The sequence below is a fragment of the Lepidochelys kempii genome, chromosome 9 (genome assembly GCF_965140265.1).
Source record: "Lepidochelys kempii isolate rLepKem1 chromosome 9, rLepKem1.hap2, whole genome shotgun sequence".
Classification (NCBI taxonomy): Eukaryota; Metazoa; Chordata; order Testudines; family Cheloniidae; genus Lepidochelys; species Lepidochelys kempii.
In genome coordinates this window covers 39,983,923-40,001,970 of record NC_133264.1, presented here as the reverse complement: position 1 = coordinate 40,001,970, position 18,048 = coordinate 39,983,923, and the positions used below count along the sequence as shown (strand labels likewise).

The window sequence follows — 18,048 nt, the reverse complement described above, 5'->3', positions numbered from 1 at the left end:
TTTAAAACTACATTGCAGATATTTCTAATTAACTCACAGATTTCATGGATTACACATTTTGCCTATTGTTCTTAATTATACTGTTTATTAGAATTAAATGACTCGCTTTGTGTAATTTGGGAGCTATATTTCTTAAGAGAAATTATATTTATGCTTGCTAAATGTCTACATTTGGCTAATGCTGGATGGACAATTGTGAAAGTGAACAGCATCAAGTATGTTTTTTCCATGTCTTATATTTCATCCTCCCCTCCCTAGGCAGCACTAACAGGCCTATCACAAGCCCAAATGAAAACATCTTTGTTGTTCAACCAATTTCCATTTCAAAGCAACAGAACGAGACATTACTGTTTGAAATATTTCTTAAGCCTCATTTCCATATGCCAAGCAGAACAGAAAGTCTGTCTCCTGCATTCTGTACTTTGAAAGTCTTCAAGCTACAGATTTATTTGATAAAGATATGAATACAAAATATACACTGCTCCCCTAGGCTGTATGCCGAGAACTTGACTTGTATGAAGCTAGTACAAATTGGCCTTTTTAAAATAAATCCCCAAATGTTAGTTTACCCAGAATAAAACACACATTGTAATAGTGGAAAACAGTAAATAAATGTAACTTACTATAATTGCTTTCAGACGAGGTGGTTTCGCAGAGATCCTCCCCACACTAACCGTTTTAGAAAGAAAAGGGTTTACAACAACCACAATCGTCTGCTGAACCACTGTTCAAAGAGAACTTCCACACTGGGCTACAGTTTTTGTTGTTGCTGAAGCTACAGGGTTACTTCAGAGTGAAATCTTTCCCTCTTTCCATCCTATGCTCGTCATCACAGAACATATTCTAAAGTTTGAGAAAATGTAAGCAAGAGCCTGTCTGCCTTTGGCTTTTTCATACTGTATGACATGGTACTGATGTAAACGACTGAGTGAACCGCAGTGCTGCTGCTTCGAATCTCCCTTTGGAAACCAGGTATTTTGCTTCACTAGCACTACCAGGTTCAAACATTCAAAGTAACTCATTAAAAATATGTAGGAGGTGTGGATTCACTGAAGACCAACACTGCAGTTCTTATTTTAAAAGCTATCCCGGGCGCCGCATAGTTATTGGTTCAGATGCACCAATCCATCCGCGTCCCTACGCATGTAAAGCTACAAATTACAACTCCAAGACAACAGCAGCAGTGCATTTTTGATTCCTCATTCAAAGGGCAGAAGTGAGAGAGATCATGAGACCGTATTGACACTTTTGAGTGGTCATTATCAGCACATTAGATGTCTGACTGCTGCCAAACTTCAGCATTTTATTTCCTGCCATGTAAAATGTCACTTTTTTTCCTGAACTCTCTCTTTTAGAGTCAGAGTTTAAGGCCAGAAGGGACCACCAGATCATCGAGTCCAACTTCATGTATATCACAGTCCATCATCACCACCCAGCATGACGGTGACCAGATGTCCCGATTTTATAGGGACAGTTCCGATTTTTGGGTCTTTTTCTTATATAGGCTCCTATTACCCCTCACCTCCTGTCCTGATTTTTCACACTTGCTGTCTGGTCACCCTACCCAGCACCCACACACTAACCCAACAACTGAAAGTAGACCTATGTATCACAGCCTTCTGTGCACCACAGGCACAGAATAAGAGGGACTGAGGTGAACTGATGTCAGGGAATTAAGTGAGATATACCCAGAAGATCCCACAAAGCAACCCCTACTCCATGCTGCAGAGAAAGGCAAAACCTTCCAAAGATTACTGCCAAACTGACTTAGGGAAAAACTTAGATCATTCTAGACAAATAAATATCAAGCTCCCTATCAGTAAAGCACAGTAGATATTCTCCTCTCCCTCACTTCAAGAAGTTCTGTCCAAACACCCCAGTGTGTCCAGTCTTATGGAGCTCATCATTAAGATGATGGAAGTTTAGTTCATATGCCTTTAATCTTAGAAATACTAAAACCACACAAACTAAAGCAGAACATGTATTCCACATTCGTCACATAACTCTGAACTTCCAAGGGCAGAACTAGAGGTCTCATCTCATGTTTACACCTAAATCTCTACAGCTACAGAAGCACAATAAGAAAGTCGTTCTATGTATCATTAATATAACTCCAATAAATCCAGAGAAGTGTCTGACCTGTACTTAGTTTCTTCTATTAAAAAAAGAAAAAAAAATGAGGCAAGATAATGCATTCCTGGAGTGACAGACAAGAAGTTATTCTTACACATGTATTCTATTTAGATTGTGATCCCCTAAGCAAACCTAAGAAAATGTGCATTCATTTGCTATGAAACACACAATATTTGTTGTTGATTTTTCAGTCTCCCCTCCCCCCGCAAGTTTTCTGCGTAATCCAGCAGCTATTATATGCTGATTACTGGAATCAAATCTCCAGGCAGGATATATTTACACCTATCTACACTATCTACAATAAACTGATGGATGATTCATGCTCTTTCCCTCAAGTCACAGCGTAATGTGGAGCCACAGTGAGTCTGACATACTAGATATAATCCTTCACAATTGGTCATTTTTCATGTATACTATAACACACTACTGAGGAAAAGAGTTCAGTCTTTATTCCAGTGCAATGTTAAAACTATTTTGGGTCCAACTTTTAACACGATTTGACTGCACCATCTTTTAAAGTAGCATCAGAGTTTAATTGTTGTAAATCAGAGTGAAAGGCCAACAGTAAATTCCAGAGAATTTAACAATTTTAAAACTGAAGTTTAATGGAAACACTTATAAAGGTCATCTGACCCCTCAAAAAGAAAAGGAGTATTTGTGGCACCTTAGAGACTAACCAATTTATTTGAGCATAAGCTTTCATGAGCTCAAAAAAGCTTATGCTCAAATAAATTGGTTAGTCGCTAAGGTGCCACAAGTACTCCTTTTCTTTTTGCGAATACAGACTAACACGGCTGTTACTCTGACCCCTCAAGAAACTCAGCTAGCACAGGTCTAAAAAGTAGAGCAAACAGTAAGGGATGGTTTAGGGGAGTAAAGTGCCCTAAATGCCTGAACCCTAGGGTAAGCTCTTTACACATCCAAGCCAGGCCCCCCACAGCTATACTGTGATTTTTAGCACTGTAGTGTCCTGGAGCCTCCTTCCTGACAGAGCCTTTCCCTGACATAGTGAAAGACTCCAGCAGCAGGGAAAGGCTCTGGCAGTGGAAAGGCCATTTGGTGCCAGAGCATTTCCCCACTGCCGGAGCCTTTCACTGTCACATGTAGCTCCACACTGCCGTGTGGATGCAGCCTGCCTTTCACTGCGGTGTAGCGCTGCATGTATCCTACATGCTGTTGCACATGTAGACAAGGTCTTAAGCGTTAACTTAAACTGTAAAAACACCTAGGAGTTCTGCAGTTTGTCGTTGGAGTCTGTTTTTGAACTTTATTTTGCAAATTAATTTGCAAACGGGACACCATCAAATTAGGCCTGAATAAAGAGTGGGAGTGGATCGGTCACTACAAAAACTAATTTTCCACTGCTGATACTCACACCTTCTTGTCAACTGTTTGAAATGGGCCACCTGGATTACATTGGCCTCATTAGCACTACAAAAGTGATTTTTCCTCCCTTGGTATTTCACCCCTTCTTGTCAACTATTGAGAATAACCCACTTCCACCTTAATTGAATTGGCTCATTAGCATTGATTTCCCCCCCCCCCCTTGGTAAGGCAACTCCCATCTTTTCATGTGCTGTGTATTTATATCTGCTTCTGTATTTTCCATTCCATGCATCTAATGAAGTGGGTTTTAGCCCATGAAAGCTTATAACCAAATAAATGTGTTAGTCTCTAAGGTGCCACAAGGACTCCTAGTAGTTTTTGCTGATACAGACTAACATGGCTACCACTCAAACTTAAATGGCATTTAACTTTAAGGGTATCTCTAAGTTTCATTGAGTTCAATGGGACATAAGCACATGCTGAATTACTTTCTTAACAGGGTTGCTTTCCTGGGGTCTCTGGACTCAGCATTCAAGGGATATGGTCCATTTTCAGCACCTAGCTTTCTACATATTTGGAATTATGGCATTATTTGTTTCTTGTAGAAGGTGCTTGACTGAACTAGACAGCATTGCTGAAATTTGGCTTTCACTTAGTATTATAATCCATGGCATGAATTATGTATGAGTAATTTGTGAAATTTACACTTTTTTCATCTTCTGCTTTAAGAGGCTGAACTGTAGTGTATTGTAGCACAATACTGTCTACAGTGTAACTAGATAAATAAAGGGGAATACAGTATTGTTTATACATGACCTAAAGGAGATCCAACAGAGGCTAGTGTTGATCACATAGTTCCTAACAAACTATGAAGCCTGCTTTCTTGTAGGTAAAGCATTCACCTGAAGTCTGAGTAAAACCAACTCAGCTACCTTCCGAACACCATCCCCCCCACCACAGGAGGCAAGAAACTTTGCTTAAGATGAAAATATATTTGAGCCCCACAATTACTTTTCTCATCCATTAGTCCAAGTTATTGCTGAGCAAATCACAGAATATAATATTCAAGAGATGAACCTATTTACCCATTTCACTATAATTTTAATTTTTTTGTGAACAAGACAGCTTTCAACCCTTCAAAATCAGATCAAATCCTCAGTCAAACATACCCTATTCTTCCCTCTTTAGATGCAAAAGTCTATTGAAATGGAAGATTCACTGACATTCAGTGATAACTAGAAAAAAAGATGACCAAAGTAGTAAATCTGATCTCACATCAATAGCACTAAGTCCATTAAGAATTACACCAGCACAAACTTGGTGAGATCAAAAGACTCAGTGTTTACTACGTGTATATGTAGCTAGTGTATCTCATCCTCACCCTTGGCTTAATATAAATCACACTGTTTTCCTTTGTGGAGATTGGAGAGTCTTAGTTTTAAAGTAATATGGGTGGGGGGCATTTTTAGATATAACAACATATGGAGGGAAAACTTAAGTTAAAAAAAACAAAACAGGCTTCCTTTGGAAGCTTCAGGTGATGCTAATGCTCACTAAAATCATTACCCAACCACTCTTAACAATATTCACACTCAGGCCAATCTGCATTGAAACTACAACTGACAACAAACCTTGAAATAGTATCTTTTGTAGTACATGTAGTACAGAAAGTTGTATCTATTTTTATTAAGATTCCAACATCCTGGTGATAAAAGATACCCTAGTAGCCCAATTCCAAATGCTACTGTAGATTAAAAACTACAACCTGGCATATGCCTCTGCAAGTGCGTTTGTTTAAGGGTTTGAACACGAATTCTGGGTGACATAACAAATATCACCTCAACTTCCAGAAACAGCTCAATTATGCTTCACACCTAAGATAAACAGGTGGACATATGCCATTATCTCATGCATAAAAAATTCAAGCTTTGAAATTTTTTCTTGCGGAGTTAAGTGTCTAAACATTGCCTTCAGGGAATGCTTTGCCAACCAAAAATTTAGTTTGTAATCCACTATTTGGTTATCTATAAAAGGCAAATGTACATATTGCTTTCTACATGGCTATAGCAATCCTAGGTTCCATTTTATAGAATACCTTGAAGTATTTCTGCTAAATCCTGCTATTTCCTTGGAATCTGAAGGGGTGAAATCAGGCTAAATTTTTATCACTTCGAGAAGGCAGTTCAGTAGAATTCATTAAACTTCCTATTAGAGTAGACCAAGTTATCAAGTTTGGCAACCGATCAGATAAGAGGCCCTGACTAACATGGCTGTTACTCTGAAACCTACTATAAAAGTGTGCCCAAATTTCTGTGACCGTGCACAAGAACATTGAGAAGTGTTGATTGATTTGACATGGGATGACACAAAAATTAGTAAACTAACTAATAAATACCCACTGAAAAGTAGCAATTTTCCAAATGTTTTAAAAGACTGTCATGAGGTCTACTCACGACAAGTGGTGTCTCCTTCTGGCCATTCTGGGGATTAGCTCTGCCAGTTTGCGCTCTCCCTCCAGTGTTGTCTCGCTCTGCTGCCCTGCTCACTCATGGATGTGCAACTTCCTCTCTGTGGCTTGGCCCTTCGGCCAGGTCAGTAAAGTCCTCCCCTACCAGGGAATTCACAGTCTTTCCAAACCTCCTGTCTCCCTGGTGCCTCTCATGCCCTTGCTACTCCCCAGTGGCTGGTAGAGGAACTTAGGCCCACCCTCTACATTAGGTTCCAACCCAGGGACCAATGTTCCCTCTAATTTTTGACAGGCCGTGTGTGCAAAAAATTTCTTCTGTGCGCATGGTGTTCTGCCATGTGTGGGGGGTTTAGGATCTGTGTGTGCGCGCGCACAGCTTAGAGGGAACAGTGCCAGGGACCCTATAACAAGCAGCCACAGTCACCCTACAGTCCTCCCTCTTGCTGCGTTTCCCTGGGCTTCTTCCTTCATATCAGGCTTTCCCCCACCCTTTAATTTGCAAGCTTCCAACTCCTACTCAGGGAGTGACTGCAGTCTACTTCCCTACAGCCTTCCCAGCAGCAGCAGTCCCCTTCACTGCAGCCAGCTACCCTGTTCCTGCACAGGTGAGCCGGCTGCAGCCTAATTAGCTAATTGGGCTCATCTGGCCTAATTCAGCTCTTGCAGAGTTAGTGTGGGGAGTCCAACCCATCAGAAAGATTAACAGTTAAACCGTCACAATTTAACATATTTCTAGCTACACTCTTGTCTTTGTAGTATAGGTTACTTTGTTCCAGGGATATTTTTAGTATTGCATAGCCATATCTTGGGGAATAACCCCAAGTGCTTATAAAAGCAAACTGCCTAATTAGCCTTCTTGCTTCTGTTACAAGGCCACAATTAGAATCCGCAGATAAACTTGAATCATCAGCACAAATCTCTTGTGGCCAAAGACTTACATTCTGTTTTATGCTTCTCTCCCTGAACAGGGGAAAAAAAAAAAAAAAAAAAATCAATTCTTCAAGTGGCTCACACTGCATTATTGATGTGGATATGGCATACACTATCCATAATCCCATTAGCTGACCTCTAAAAGAAATGTTTGCAAGTGTATGATGTTTAATGACAAATAAAAATCCTACCATGCCCTTCCTACAGTCATTGCCTGGTCATACAGCTGAAGGCATATTCTTGACAAACAACTTATTAAAACAGCTGTCAGTCAGCCATCAGTCAGCCATTCATGAATTATTCAGAGACTTGATAGGGGAGGATTTGGGACCACAAAGCCTGTCTCTTTTGTGCATTATCTAGTCAACCATGCAAAATCATTCAGCATTCAAGTTACTGTGCTACATGTTACTGAAAACCCTTTACTTCCATACCCCAGTCAGAGGGAAAAACTAGCAGATGCTTGGTTGTGTCAGGAGTTCAAGTACAATCAGCCTGCTCTGATTTCTGTTTCTTAAGTGCAGAATGTTGTGCCCGTTGGTGTGTCACTTGTCAAAGTTACAAACTTGTTTCACACAATTAGCGGCAAGCAACCTGCCCTTATGGAAACCAGGCATTAGCAATTTTGAGTGGGGTTTTCAAAAGCACTCAGCGCTGCCCTAACACTGCTGCCCTAACACTGCTCCTGTTGAAATCAGCATTACAACTCCCATTGACAAACTATTATAGACTTTCTGATTCACATATTTTAAGGCCAGATAGGGACTTAATCATCTAAGTCTGACCTCCTGCATAACAAAGGCCATAGAGGAATTTCACTTAGCAACTCCTGCATCTAGCACAATAAATTGTGGCTAAACCAGAGCATACACCTTTTAGGAAGGCAGCCTTCCCTGAATTAAAGAATCCAAGTGATACTGAAATACTACATCCTTTTGGTAAGCTGTCCCAATGGGTAACTACCCTCACAGCTAAAAACTTGAACCTTATCTTCAATTTCTAACGTCACCATCCAGTTACTGGATCTTTTGGGCCTTTGTCTGCTAACTTGAACAGCACTCTAGTATCAGTGTGTCTCGTGTTGTGTAGGTAAACCTCCTAGACAGTGATCAAGTCACCTCTTAACCTACTCTGTCAAGAAACATTTTTGTTGCTACTGAAGTAGCATTTGGCTCAGGCAGCTCACATTGAAAAGAAAAGCAGCCTGACTTTCAGAGCTACATTTTTATAGAGCAGCCTACTTCCAGTCACAGTGGTACGCAGACAGGAATTACAAACTGCAGGCTGCAGCTGTAAAGAGAGCAGCAGTGGTGGGGTCAGGATGAGAGCTATTCAAGGATCTGCCAATGGAGTGTTTTCCCAATCACAAATGCCAACTCATCAAAAGCAAAAACATTTTGCATACATGCATCAATTTTGATAAAATTCCATTTAGGAAAAAAGGGGCAGCCTTGCAATAATGTCAAAACGTTGTTTTGACACTTTCAGAATGGAACTGACTTTTCATTTTCAAATGACTGCTTCAAAAATTTTATGGTATTAGTATAGTTTTTTTTTTCAAAGTTAAAAACAAAATGTTTCATTCAGAATTTATCAAAACAAAATGTTTCAATTGACTAATTTTTTTTCCCCAGAATTTTCTTTTGAGTTGAAATTTCGAGATTTTTGTTTTTGGTTTCATTCCAGAAATAAGTTTAGATCACGAAATAGTGCAGTCCCACAGGCATCCTTTGATCAACCAAAAACAAAGGAATTTCCATAGCTGAAGACAGAGGCATAAGAATCATAAAATCAAGGTACATTTTGTTTAGTTTCGTCACATCCCAACACAAGCCTTTTATAGTTTAAAAGGTGCCAAACAGTTTTCCCTGTTGAATGTTTTAGGAATACCTGGCCAGTTAATTTGATGGTAATTCTAGCTGGCTAGATTAAACAAGGGTGAAAATAATAATTCCCACAAAAAAGTTTGTATGTAATAACGTCAGTAGAGTGGAATACATAAACAGTAATCCAAAAGGTTTTTTCGGGTAGAAGAGCGGGAGGGAGAGGGTGAGTGGAAGGAGGGTTGTAGAAATAAAAAAAGCAGTATCTTCTAAATATCAATTATTAGATGAGAATGCTTTTGTCTACTACATGGTTTTATAATGAACAAAAAGGTGTTTTCTCTAAACTCTCTCTCTATTCCAAAATAAGTTTAACACTAGTATAAAGCTCAACTGACTTCCCCCCCCCCCCCATATAAAAATCATGTTTCATGTTCCTGCTAATATGTGAAGACTGAATTTAACTCTTAGTTCAGCTTCCTTTGGTGTTTGTGCCCACAATCCATCACATGGTAAGTACTAAACTACTACACATCATTATGCCATTTAGGCACTTTAAACCCAAGAGCCTTAAATATAAGGCACAAATTAACTTGTGCACATGCTACTCTCTATCCTGAAGCTTACTTAGTGTTCTCAACACAGCACCATTAGCTAAATCTGAGCTCTCTCTCCCTGTAAACAATACATAGTCAATAAGCATTAAATATCATAGGATATTACTAACTCATTGATTATCTTTATTCAGTTGGATGCTACGCTGGCAGAGATATTATTTGCTTACTTTAAATATTTTTTATTTATTCTAATTTTAAACAAAGTTAGTGCCTGTGAAAGGTGACTTAAAACAGCACTTCAGCTTGGAGTTCTTGATTTACTCCAAAAAGAAAGGTAACAGACAGCAGTTGCAGCAAGTTTCTTCACATTGTAATACTGACATGCTTACGTACTCCAAACGGATTACAAGATAAGAAGTGTTTTCAAATGTCATGTCTATTCAATCGTCCTTGGCTGATTTGCTGCAACTGCCACCAAGATAATAATTTTGGTGGTTATATTACTCTCTCTCTCACACACGCACAGACACACACACAAAGTAGGAATATCTTTTTGCACTGACCATTAGCCTAATTATTCGGTACTACTGGAAACTGACACTTTTTCTTTCTAAAGACTACCTTATATGGTGGCCAAGATATCAGTTTCTTAAGTATTCTTCCTTTGAAATGTAAAAGCAAAACAATACTATACAAATTTCTTTTCTTGAATTTTATGTTTGCACTATCTTAATGCAAACAATCTCACCTTCAGATCTGTCATGAAGGAGTATTAAATATTCCAAAGCCATTATGTGCTCACAACATTGTTGTACTATAACATTAAAAAGTTCCACCTTTTATTCTCACTAAACTAGGGAAACGCAAACAGAAAGGATTGTGAAGATTGGAATATATGGGACATTGCAAAATTTTTAATTTTCACATTTGAAATTTCACTTTGCGGTATCTAATGTGTCTGGTCTTGGAATATTAACAGCAGAAAAATGAACGTAAAATATTTCAACAGATATGAAGAGGGAAAGATGAACAGAGGACTTGCTCACGCTGTGATAGTAAGCAACCTCTTTTCAAACCATCTCATGGTTGGAGTGTTTTATGAATGTGTGGCTAACCTTAATCAAGGACACAGAGCTTAAAAGGAGAAACACGATACACAGGAGAAGCCACAATACACGTCACAAAGTGGCTGCAGAAAAAGAGGGTGTTTGTGAAGTAAAAAGATAAGTTAAATAAAGTTTAGGTAAAATGTCCCTGCTTTTGAAGTGCATATATTTGGATCTAAAAAGGGTCTTATAATGCTGTTACAGCCTCTGCTGAAAATAAGATTTTCTTTTATGAACATTAACCAAACCAACTGAAAACCAGGAGAGGCAAGAGAGATACCAGAATTAACATATCCTTAAATATTTTCTTTAGAGCCGAGAAAGAGCTGATCATATCCCCAGCTAATACAAATTAGCTTAGCTCCACTAACTTCAATGGAAGTGCATTGATTTATACCACTTAAGAATCTGTAGTGACAGTTGGATCCGAAATTCAGCTGCACAACTTTCAAGCAAAAGTTAAGAGAACTTGCTCCACTGTTGACACAGTGAGTCATAAGCTGCATTACACAAAGTGAAGTAGTAGCCCAATTAAAGTTCCATTAGTCCTAGTTATTCAACTCAGTATTTTGAGGCTGATTTATCATCATATTCCAATAGCTAGCGATAAAGGACTATTTTTAAAATGGCTGACATTTTAAATCTTTTCTTGGAGATTACTTTAATTTTCCTAGTCATTGAAGAAAAAGTCAAACTTAAATTTTTAAAAATAATTTATTATCTGGTGCCAGTGACATAGAAACTGCAGCAATAAAATGTTAATGATTTTTCTGTTCAAATCTTTCAGAAACCCACAAATCAGACTGGCAAACAGTCTGAGGGACTTAGCCTTGGTCAATGGAAGCCTTAGGCCTATGTAATGCACTACTCTTCCAGGGGCCAACACTCCCCATCACCAGTAGGTTCACCAGTCAGCGTGCCATCCTGGAGCTCCTATCTGTAATCTCATCCAATTGATATCTGCAAACTGGGAGGGAGAGAGATTGTGCTTTAGTATCATCCTCAGACCTTTGGAACCCCTGGGTGAGGAAGCTGTCAAACCACAAAAGCAAGCGGAGGCAGTGGTTATTGACACCCTCCCCCATCACCAGATATCAGAGCCTGGGCTCCAGCAAAGAAGTGAGAATGTCAACACTGCAATTTTTTAGCCCTGCAGCCCAGCCCCATGAGCCCGAGTCAACTGACCCAGGCTTTGAGGCTCTGCCATGGATTTTTCTTTAGTGTAGACATACCCTGAGATAGCAGCAGTCAGTGCAAAGAATGCAAGAGGCATTATCAGATCAGGCACTGCAAAGTACAGTATTTTAAGTGATTTTTTTTCTTCTTCACAACTTGGTCTTCATTCATTTTCCTATGGAAGAGAGAAACAGAGTAACTGCTGTTGCTGCTCAGAAGCAAAGGTAGTTTTATAGATGAGACACAACAGTGATTAATGATCCTGCATGCATGATCAATCAGTGGCTATGAGAGCACCTAAGAACAAGATGTTCATCCTATTTTAGTTTGAGAGATTAGAACTAAATATGAACAGATGTCCACATTCAATTCAATGAAAGCAGAAGAATCAATTCCCCATTACAGTTTACCAGGCGTAATTCTGCCATCTGCCTACAGTTATTGAAAGCTTCAGTTTGCAGGCACACCTACAAATATTTCCGATTTTAAAACAGATTTGATATACATGTGGAAATAACCAGATAAAAATGGTTTTCATTTTAAAGCTGATGATTCATATTTTATAAAATATGGATAATTCAAAACTTATTCGTTTTCTGAAGATAAACTTTAAACATGTATTTTATGTAGGAGAAGACATCCAATTTATGACATGCTATACAATTCTTATTAGCATTTAATGTTCTTATTTTAATCTTAATTATGGATGTAAAGTAGAATTAAAATAAATCTTATAAATACATGACCATACAAAATGAGTCCCATCACCTCTGGTGCATTTTCATCAGCAGCCATCTTCAGTGTATAGCTCTCTGGAATACTTGACATTTCAGTACGTACGAGTCATGCCACTCATTCTATCAAAGACTAACATATGTAACAGGCACCCAATTCACTTTTGTTACCCTAAGGCAATCGTGGCACTTTCATTTTTAAATATACATATTGCTGAACCAAGTGCTGTATTTATTTTAATGTACAGTAAAGCGACATTCAACATTTCCCTTTTTTTTTTGGCTACTGCTACCTGCACTCTGTTTCTTGTAGGCTGTAATCTTCTGTGAAGTGGTTTTCTAGAATACTAATGTAACTCCTTTGGGGTTTAGAGAGAGCATGGCCCCTTTAAATATTTTTCCTGAGGGGGGGAAGTGTTGATTGTTTCAGAAGGACGAAGTACTATTGGTGACAGGGAGAGCAGAGAGAGAGGGGAGAGAGCAACAGAGCGTATGTCTGGAGCTCCAGCAAAGCAAGCAGGCCCTCACAGAGTGAAGCAGCCAAGAACCTGCCTGAAGCCTGGGAAGGACAGGGCGGCTGATCGGGGACAGCCCAGGACAGGAGCCAGGAGGAGCACTGTGCCAGGGAGGAATCGCCCAAGGACGACAGGCTGGAGCTGGACCCAGTATCACTGCTGCCCAGAGCTGCATGGGGCTGTGAGTACTGGGGCCTGTGCCTCTGCATTGGGAATAAGGAAGGAGGCTGCTTGCTGGTTAAGTGGGGAGGGTCGTCGTTCTATGTGGCTTTGCAGAGAGCCCAAAAGAGGGCACCAGAGGGGTTTGCTGGGGAAAATTTACCGGCACCGAAGTCTACCAGGAGCACCCAAGACTCACCACTGGATTGGAACTTGGCCCAGAACTCCTGAACTCCCTTTCAGACTGTGGTACCACTAGGCCTGTGGAGACTTGAGTTGAATGCAGCCCTGTTTTACAACTCCCCATATATTTCCCCTTCTTGTTTTTCTCCTTTCATTCCTCTGTAAATAAACATTTCCCTTTTGTTGTACTTCTCCAGTGTGTGTGTGTGTGTGTGTGTGATAAAGATCTTTTATTGGACTAACTACTGTTCTGAAACAAGCTGTCAAACGTACACAATTCGTGTTCACGCGAGAAGAGCTCTAGGTGATTTAGACACTTAAAGGAAATCAGGTAAACTTACCTACCTATACACAGGTAAATTCAACTAGGTGCCTCTTGGCATCTTAGGTTCCTAAGCAGCTGGTATCTAAATCTTGAACCGAAGATCTAATCATAATTCAGATCTGCCTACCACCTCCACAGTCCAATCCAATGAAAATTCAAATCTAAAGCACAGTTTACTGTGTAATGGAGACCCATTGTATACAGTGATAGCTGGGACTTGTTTTCCCAACTGTGGCTTCACATAAATTGAGAAGTACAGTGCAAGTAGTCCTGAGACTTCAATGGGACTAACAAGAATGTGTTCAGAGTATGAGCCCAGCAAATCACTGTTAAAATGCTGTAAAGTCACCACTCCAATGGCAGTTTTTTTCCCCTTTGACTTCATGGATGCAAAGTAGTACTGAAAAAGTGACTGCTACTGGGAATAAGTGTTTAAAATGATACACCACAGCAAATTAAAATGGTGTCCTCTATGTGGTTCCTCTAGAGAAATAAAGGATTATTCAGTACTGTTACTGATACCTTTTACTGGAGACCACCCCTTCAGCCATTACTTTACATTCAGGTGTTCTTCAGGACAAATCTCAACAGTGATGTGTTTCTCAAAGACAAATCCAAAAGGGACTCAATGCTTCTATGCAGACCGTTGGCACTCAGCTGCAAATGAATTCATGCAATATTTCCATATAGCACTTTTAGGCACTGAAAACATGACAACTGGCCTGACAAATACTTAGACACATACACTGATAAAAGACATGTAAGAAACTACAACAAAGAAAGCGCACACATAATGGCACCGCCTCCTTAGGCACTTCAAGGCATGCATTTTTGTCCACCTAATTGAAACCGGAAGTCATTTACTGTTGTTAGTTTTCCCCGAAAAGCAGAAAACAACAGGAAACTGATAGGAGAAGCAGCCCAGGGAGCATTAAGAAATCCCTGTTGCAATTATCTAACAGATGAGTAGTAGTAATGCCATTAGAGACTATTGTTTGCAACAGGCACACAATTATGTGTTTAACCAATCAACTGATTTAGCTTCTTTGGAAGCTATTGGAGCACATTAAGTTTAGCAAGTAATTTTAAGACAACCCCTATATGGAGGCAAATGAATAAAGAATAACAGAATCGACTGCAATATTATTGAACGGTTATGGTGGTTGTCCACTACTTGATATTCTGTTATTAATTATTCCTCTGACTAATGCGGCAAGTACAGCGCATACTTTGTATTAGATAGATCAATATTAAATAAAAACAAACACTTGCAAATCTTACAAAACTTGCAAATCTATTTCTATGTAGTCCACAGTATTCTTTTTTCATCAAAAGTACGTCTGACTGAAATCAGGACTTCCATGAAGAGTTACTGCATTTGTTTATAGTTGTACGGAACTTTGAAAATGGAAAATGCTATATGACTTATTAAAAGATATACCAACCTATCTAACAGATAGTTGAAGGGCTCCCCTCTCCCCCAAAGCCTTGAGTGACAGCACCCTGCCTACTTTGACATAGAAATAGAAGAGAGATCTCCTACCCTCTGTGCTGGCTGCAAACAACTCATAGAAGTTATTTTCTGATTTTCTGACTAGCAAAGAGATTTTTTTTTAACATTTTGTTTACCTGCATGGTGAAGAATATGCTTTTTGACTGCACCCTTTTATTTTTAACAATAAATAATGGGCATTAAAGAAACTGGCTGGCTAAGAGGAATTCCACTTTTGTGTCTCACATTTTATTTAGGGGGCTGTGTCAAAATGCCAATTGGATATGCTCTCATCTTTTTAGCAGAATTTGCACTATAGCATTTTACATACATATTTTTTTATGATTGACTTAATGTGCTTACCCAGAATTATTCAAATATAATATCTAGATTTGTCCTAAAACCTTTTCTTTTCTTAATGCTGAATAAGCTCCTGCAAAGTAACCAGCAAGAAGGAGGACAGAGTCAATTTTTTAAGCCTGCAGCAACACAGGAAATGTGACTATACATTAAGGAAAAGAAAAACAATGCTAATAATGTTTTACAGTCCACTTCTCTTGGGTCAGAACAGCACTGCATTTTGTCTCCTCTTTCATAGAAAACTCAGTATTTTAAAACATTCAGTGTAGACATGCTAAAACAAATTGAGTTATCCACATTCCTCCTCCTTCTTGGTTGGAGATATTAGTCTATCACTGCTTAAAACATCATTCAGTATTCTCCGCAGAACACTTTTGCATGAGGAGAGAGATTACCGTTAATGACAATCTGTGGTATTCAAGACAAATACTTAGTGTTCGTCTGCTTCACAGAGGATGATGATATTATAGTCAAATTAGCATCTGGAAATGGATTTACCATCTGCCTTTTTGGTATAAAATCTCAGAAAACATGACTTTATATACCTTTAGGAAAAAAAACCCTCTCATAATACTAAACACACTTCTTGAAAGAAAAAAACATTTAACTGCCACTAACATCACTGTCTTAAAAATGGATCATTTGCTATTAAAAATATTTAGTTTCAAAACTTATTTCAAATACCAACCATAAAATGTGTATAGTAGCTTAAAGCTCTACTATAAAGCAATAATCTCTTTCAGAGGAAAGCAACTCAGCAAAGGCAATGGTGCCCCAAGGAGAGATAATAGGTAATAAAGAGGTAAGTTATAATAGGTTTAGTGTCTACAGCTTATCCTAATTATTAAGGGTGACTAAACATAGAATGCAACAAGAATGATAGGAAAGGACATTTGTCAGTTCAAGTAATTGTCAACGATAGAAGAAAATAGTTGTGCATAGTGCTAATTCGACTCTTCCTGTGTGGAGACATTAATATTCAGATCCAAACTGTCTCCTGTACAGAAGCCTCTCTCAAACTTTGATGGGTTTCCACCTGGAACAGATCTTTTAAACTGGAACGCTACCAACGGCCCATATGGATATAATGCACTTAATATTTATATCTGTATGTTCACACTTCCCATCAAGGTCTTTGTGGAATAGAAGTCACATTGATAATTTAGCAATGGATATTTCAAAATGAGTTGGTGTGTATGATTTATACAGATACGCCAAGGGGATTTTTGGTATTATTTCTCCATTCAGGAAAACTGAACTTTTATTTATTGCATCAGATGTAAATTATTCTGATTCATTGAGATGCATCTGGTCTTATTTACAGTATATTAATAAATAAAATAGGTTTCAGTTAAATCATAAGATTGACTCACAGGTTAGAGCAGTAGAGGTATTAACGCTTTGTTGAAACAGACATTTAGACTCTCCTTGATCATGTTTTGTGGAAAAAAAACAGGTGATGACAGTTTGTTTCTTCCTCTGTCTGGGTGGCTACATTTTAATATGATCCATCATCAGACATTTGGAACCAAAAAATGCAAGCTGTAGGCTTGGCCCACTAGTGGCCCACATTCAAATACTTTCACAGCAATTGATCCCATTCCCATGTGGTGATGTTTCTTGGCCCAAATCCCACCCTCCTTTCCAGAGAGCTAGTCTGGGGGAACATTTTTAACAATCAAACAAGACCATGCCTATCTGTAATCCTCCCTGTTCAAAACGGTGCAGGCAAAGATTCAAAATTAGTACAATAGACAAAGGTGACTTATTTCAGCAATAGTCTCTCCTCCCGTGAAAGAGAAAAGTGATGTAGATCTCAGTTTAATAGTTCATTAAGCCAACAACATGGTACAGTGGAGCTGTAGACGTAAGAATGTTGGAAGTGACCATCTCCTCTGACAGCTTGGAGTCTAGAAAATTGAGAGATTTTATCCCATTTTAAAAGCTGGCAATCAAATGGTTGTCAAGAGCTTTGGTAGTCACAAGACTGCCAATGATGGACAAACTGAATATACAACCAGACCTCCTTAAGCATCTTGCCAGGGATTGATCCCAGTGGCACTCAGTTTGCAATGAGGCCATGTACCTTTAAAACCTGCCATGATGGAGGATGATGATCCCATTTTAAAATTAGAAATTTAAGGGAACCTCCTTTTTCAACAGCCCCACTTCAGATTTTTTGAACCAGGGGGGAGGGGGGAGAAGAAGAGGGGAAGAGGATGCTGAAAAAAGCCAAAAAGGCATTAATGGAACTGTGTGTCTGTGTCAGCTGGTGAGACTATCCCTTAAATGATTGCTAGTGAATGTAAAGTATTTTTAACTCTGATGCATTTTTAAAATAGGAAAGATATTTTTATATCTAACAGGATTTAAGTGAGGCTACAATGGTTGTATTTTTTTAAAATAAGTTTTTCTCTTGCATAAAGTTAATGGAAATTACATTCTGGGTTTGATGGCAGTATTTGAACTGCTTACATGATGTTTGTTTCTAGTGGCCCCTCTTCGAAACAGAGACCAGAATCTCTTTCATAGTACATAAAAAATAATGAGGCTGTCCACTTACACCTTTTTTTTTTTGAGTAATTTTGAACCAATTTTTAATGTGGAAAATGCATAGAGATGAAAGAATCTTTGCTGTCCAAGACAATAGAGCAGAGATGGCCAACCTGTGGCTCTGGAGCCACACGCGGCTCTTCAGAAGTTAATTTGCGGCTCCTTGTATAGGCACCGAATCCGGGGCTGGAACCACAGGTGCCAACTTT

At 38.9% G+C, this 18,048-nt stretch overlaps 1 protein-coding gene across 8 annotated transcripts in view; it reads right to left on the bottom strand.

Annotated features, from left to right (window-relative positions):
* The window catches only part of SPSB4 (splA/ryanodine receptor domain and SOCS box containing 4), a 327,295-nt gene that overhangs the window by 66,717 nt on the left and 242,530 nt on the right, over positions 1–18,048 (bottom strand). Inside the window, exon 3 of one of the 8 annotated variants that reach the window (XM_073359978.1) lies at positions 11,665–11,693. The exons of the other annotated variants lie outside the window; for them this stretch is intronic. Within the exon in view, the coding sequence (XP_073216079.1) occupies positions 11,686–11,693 (8 nt within the window). The 3' untranslated portion in view covers positions 11,665–11,685. Of the gene's footprint in view, positions 1–11,664; positions 11,694–18,048 lie in introns of those variants that run through there. 8 annotated transcript variants of the gene reach the window in all.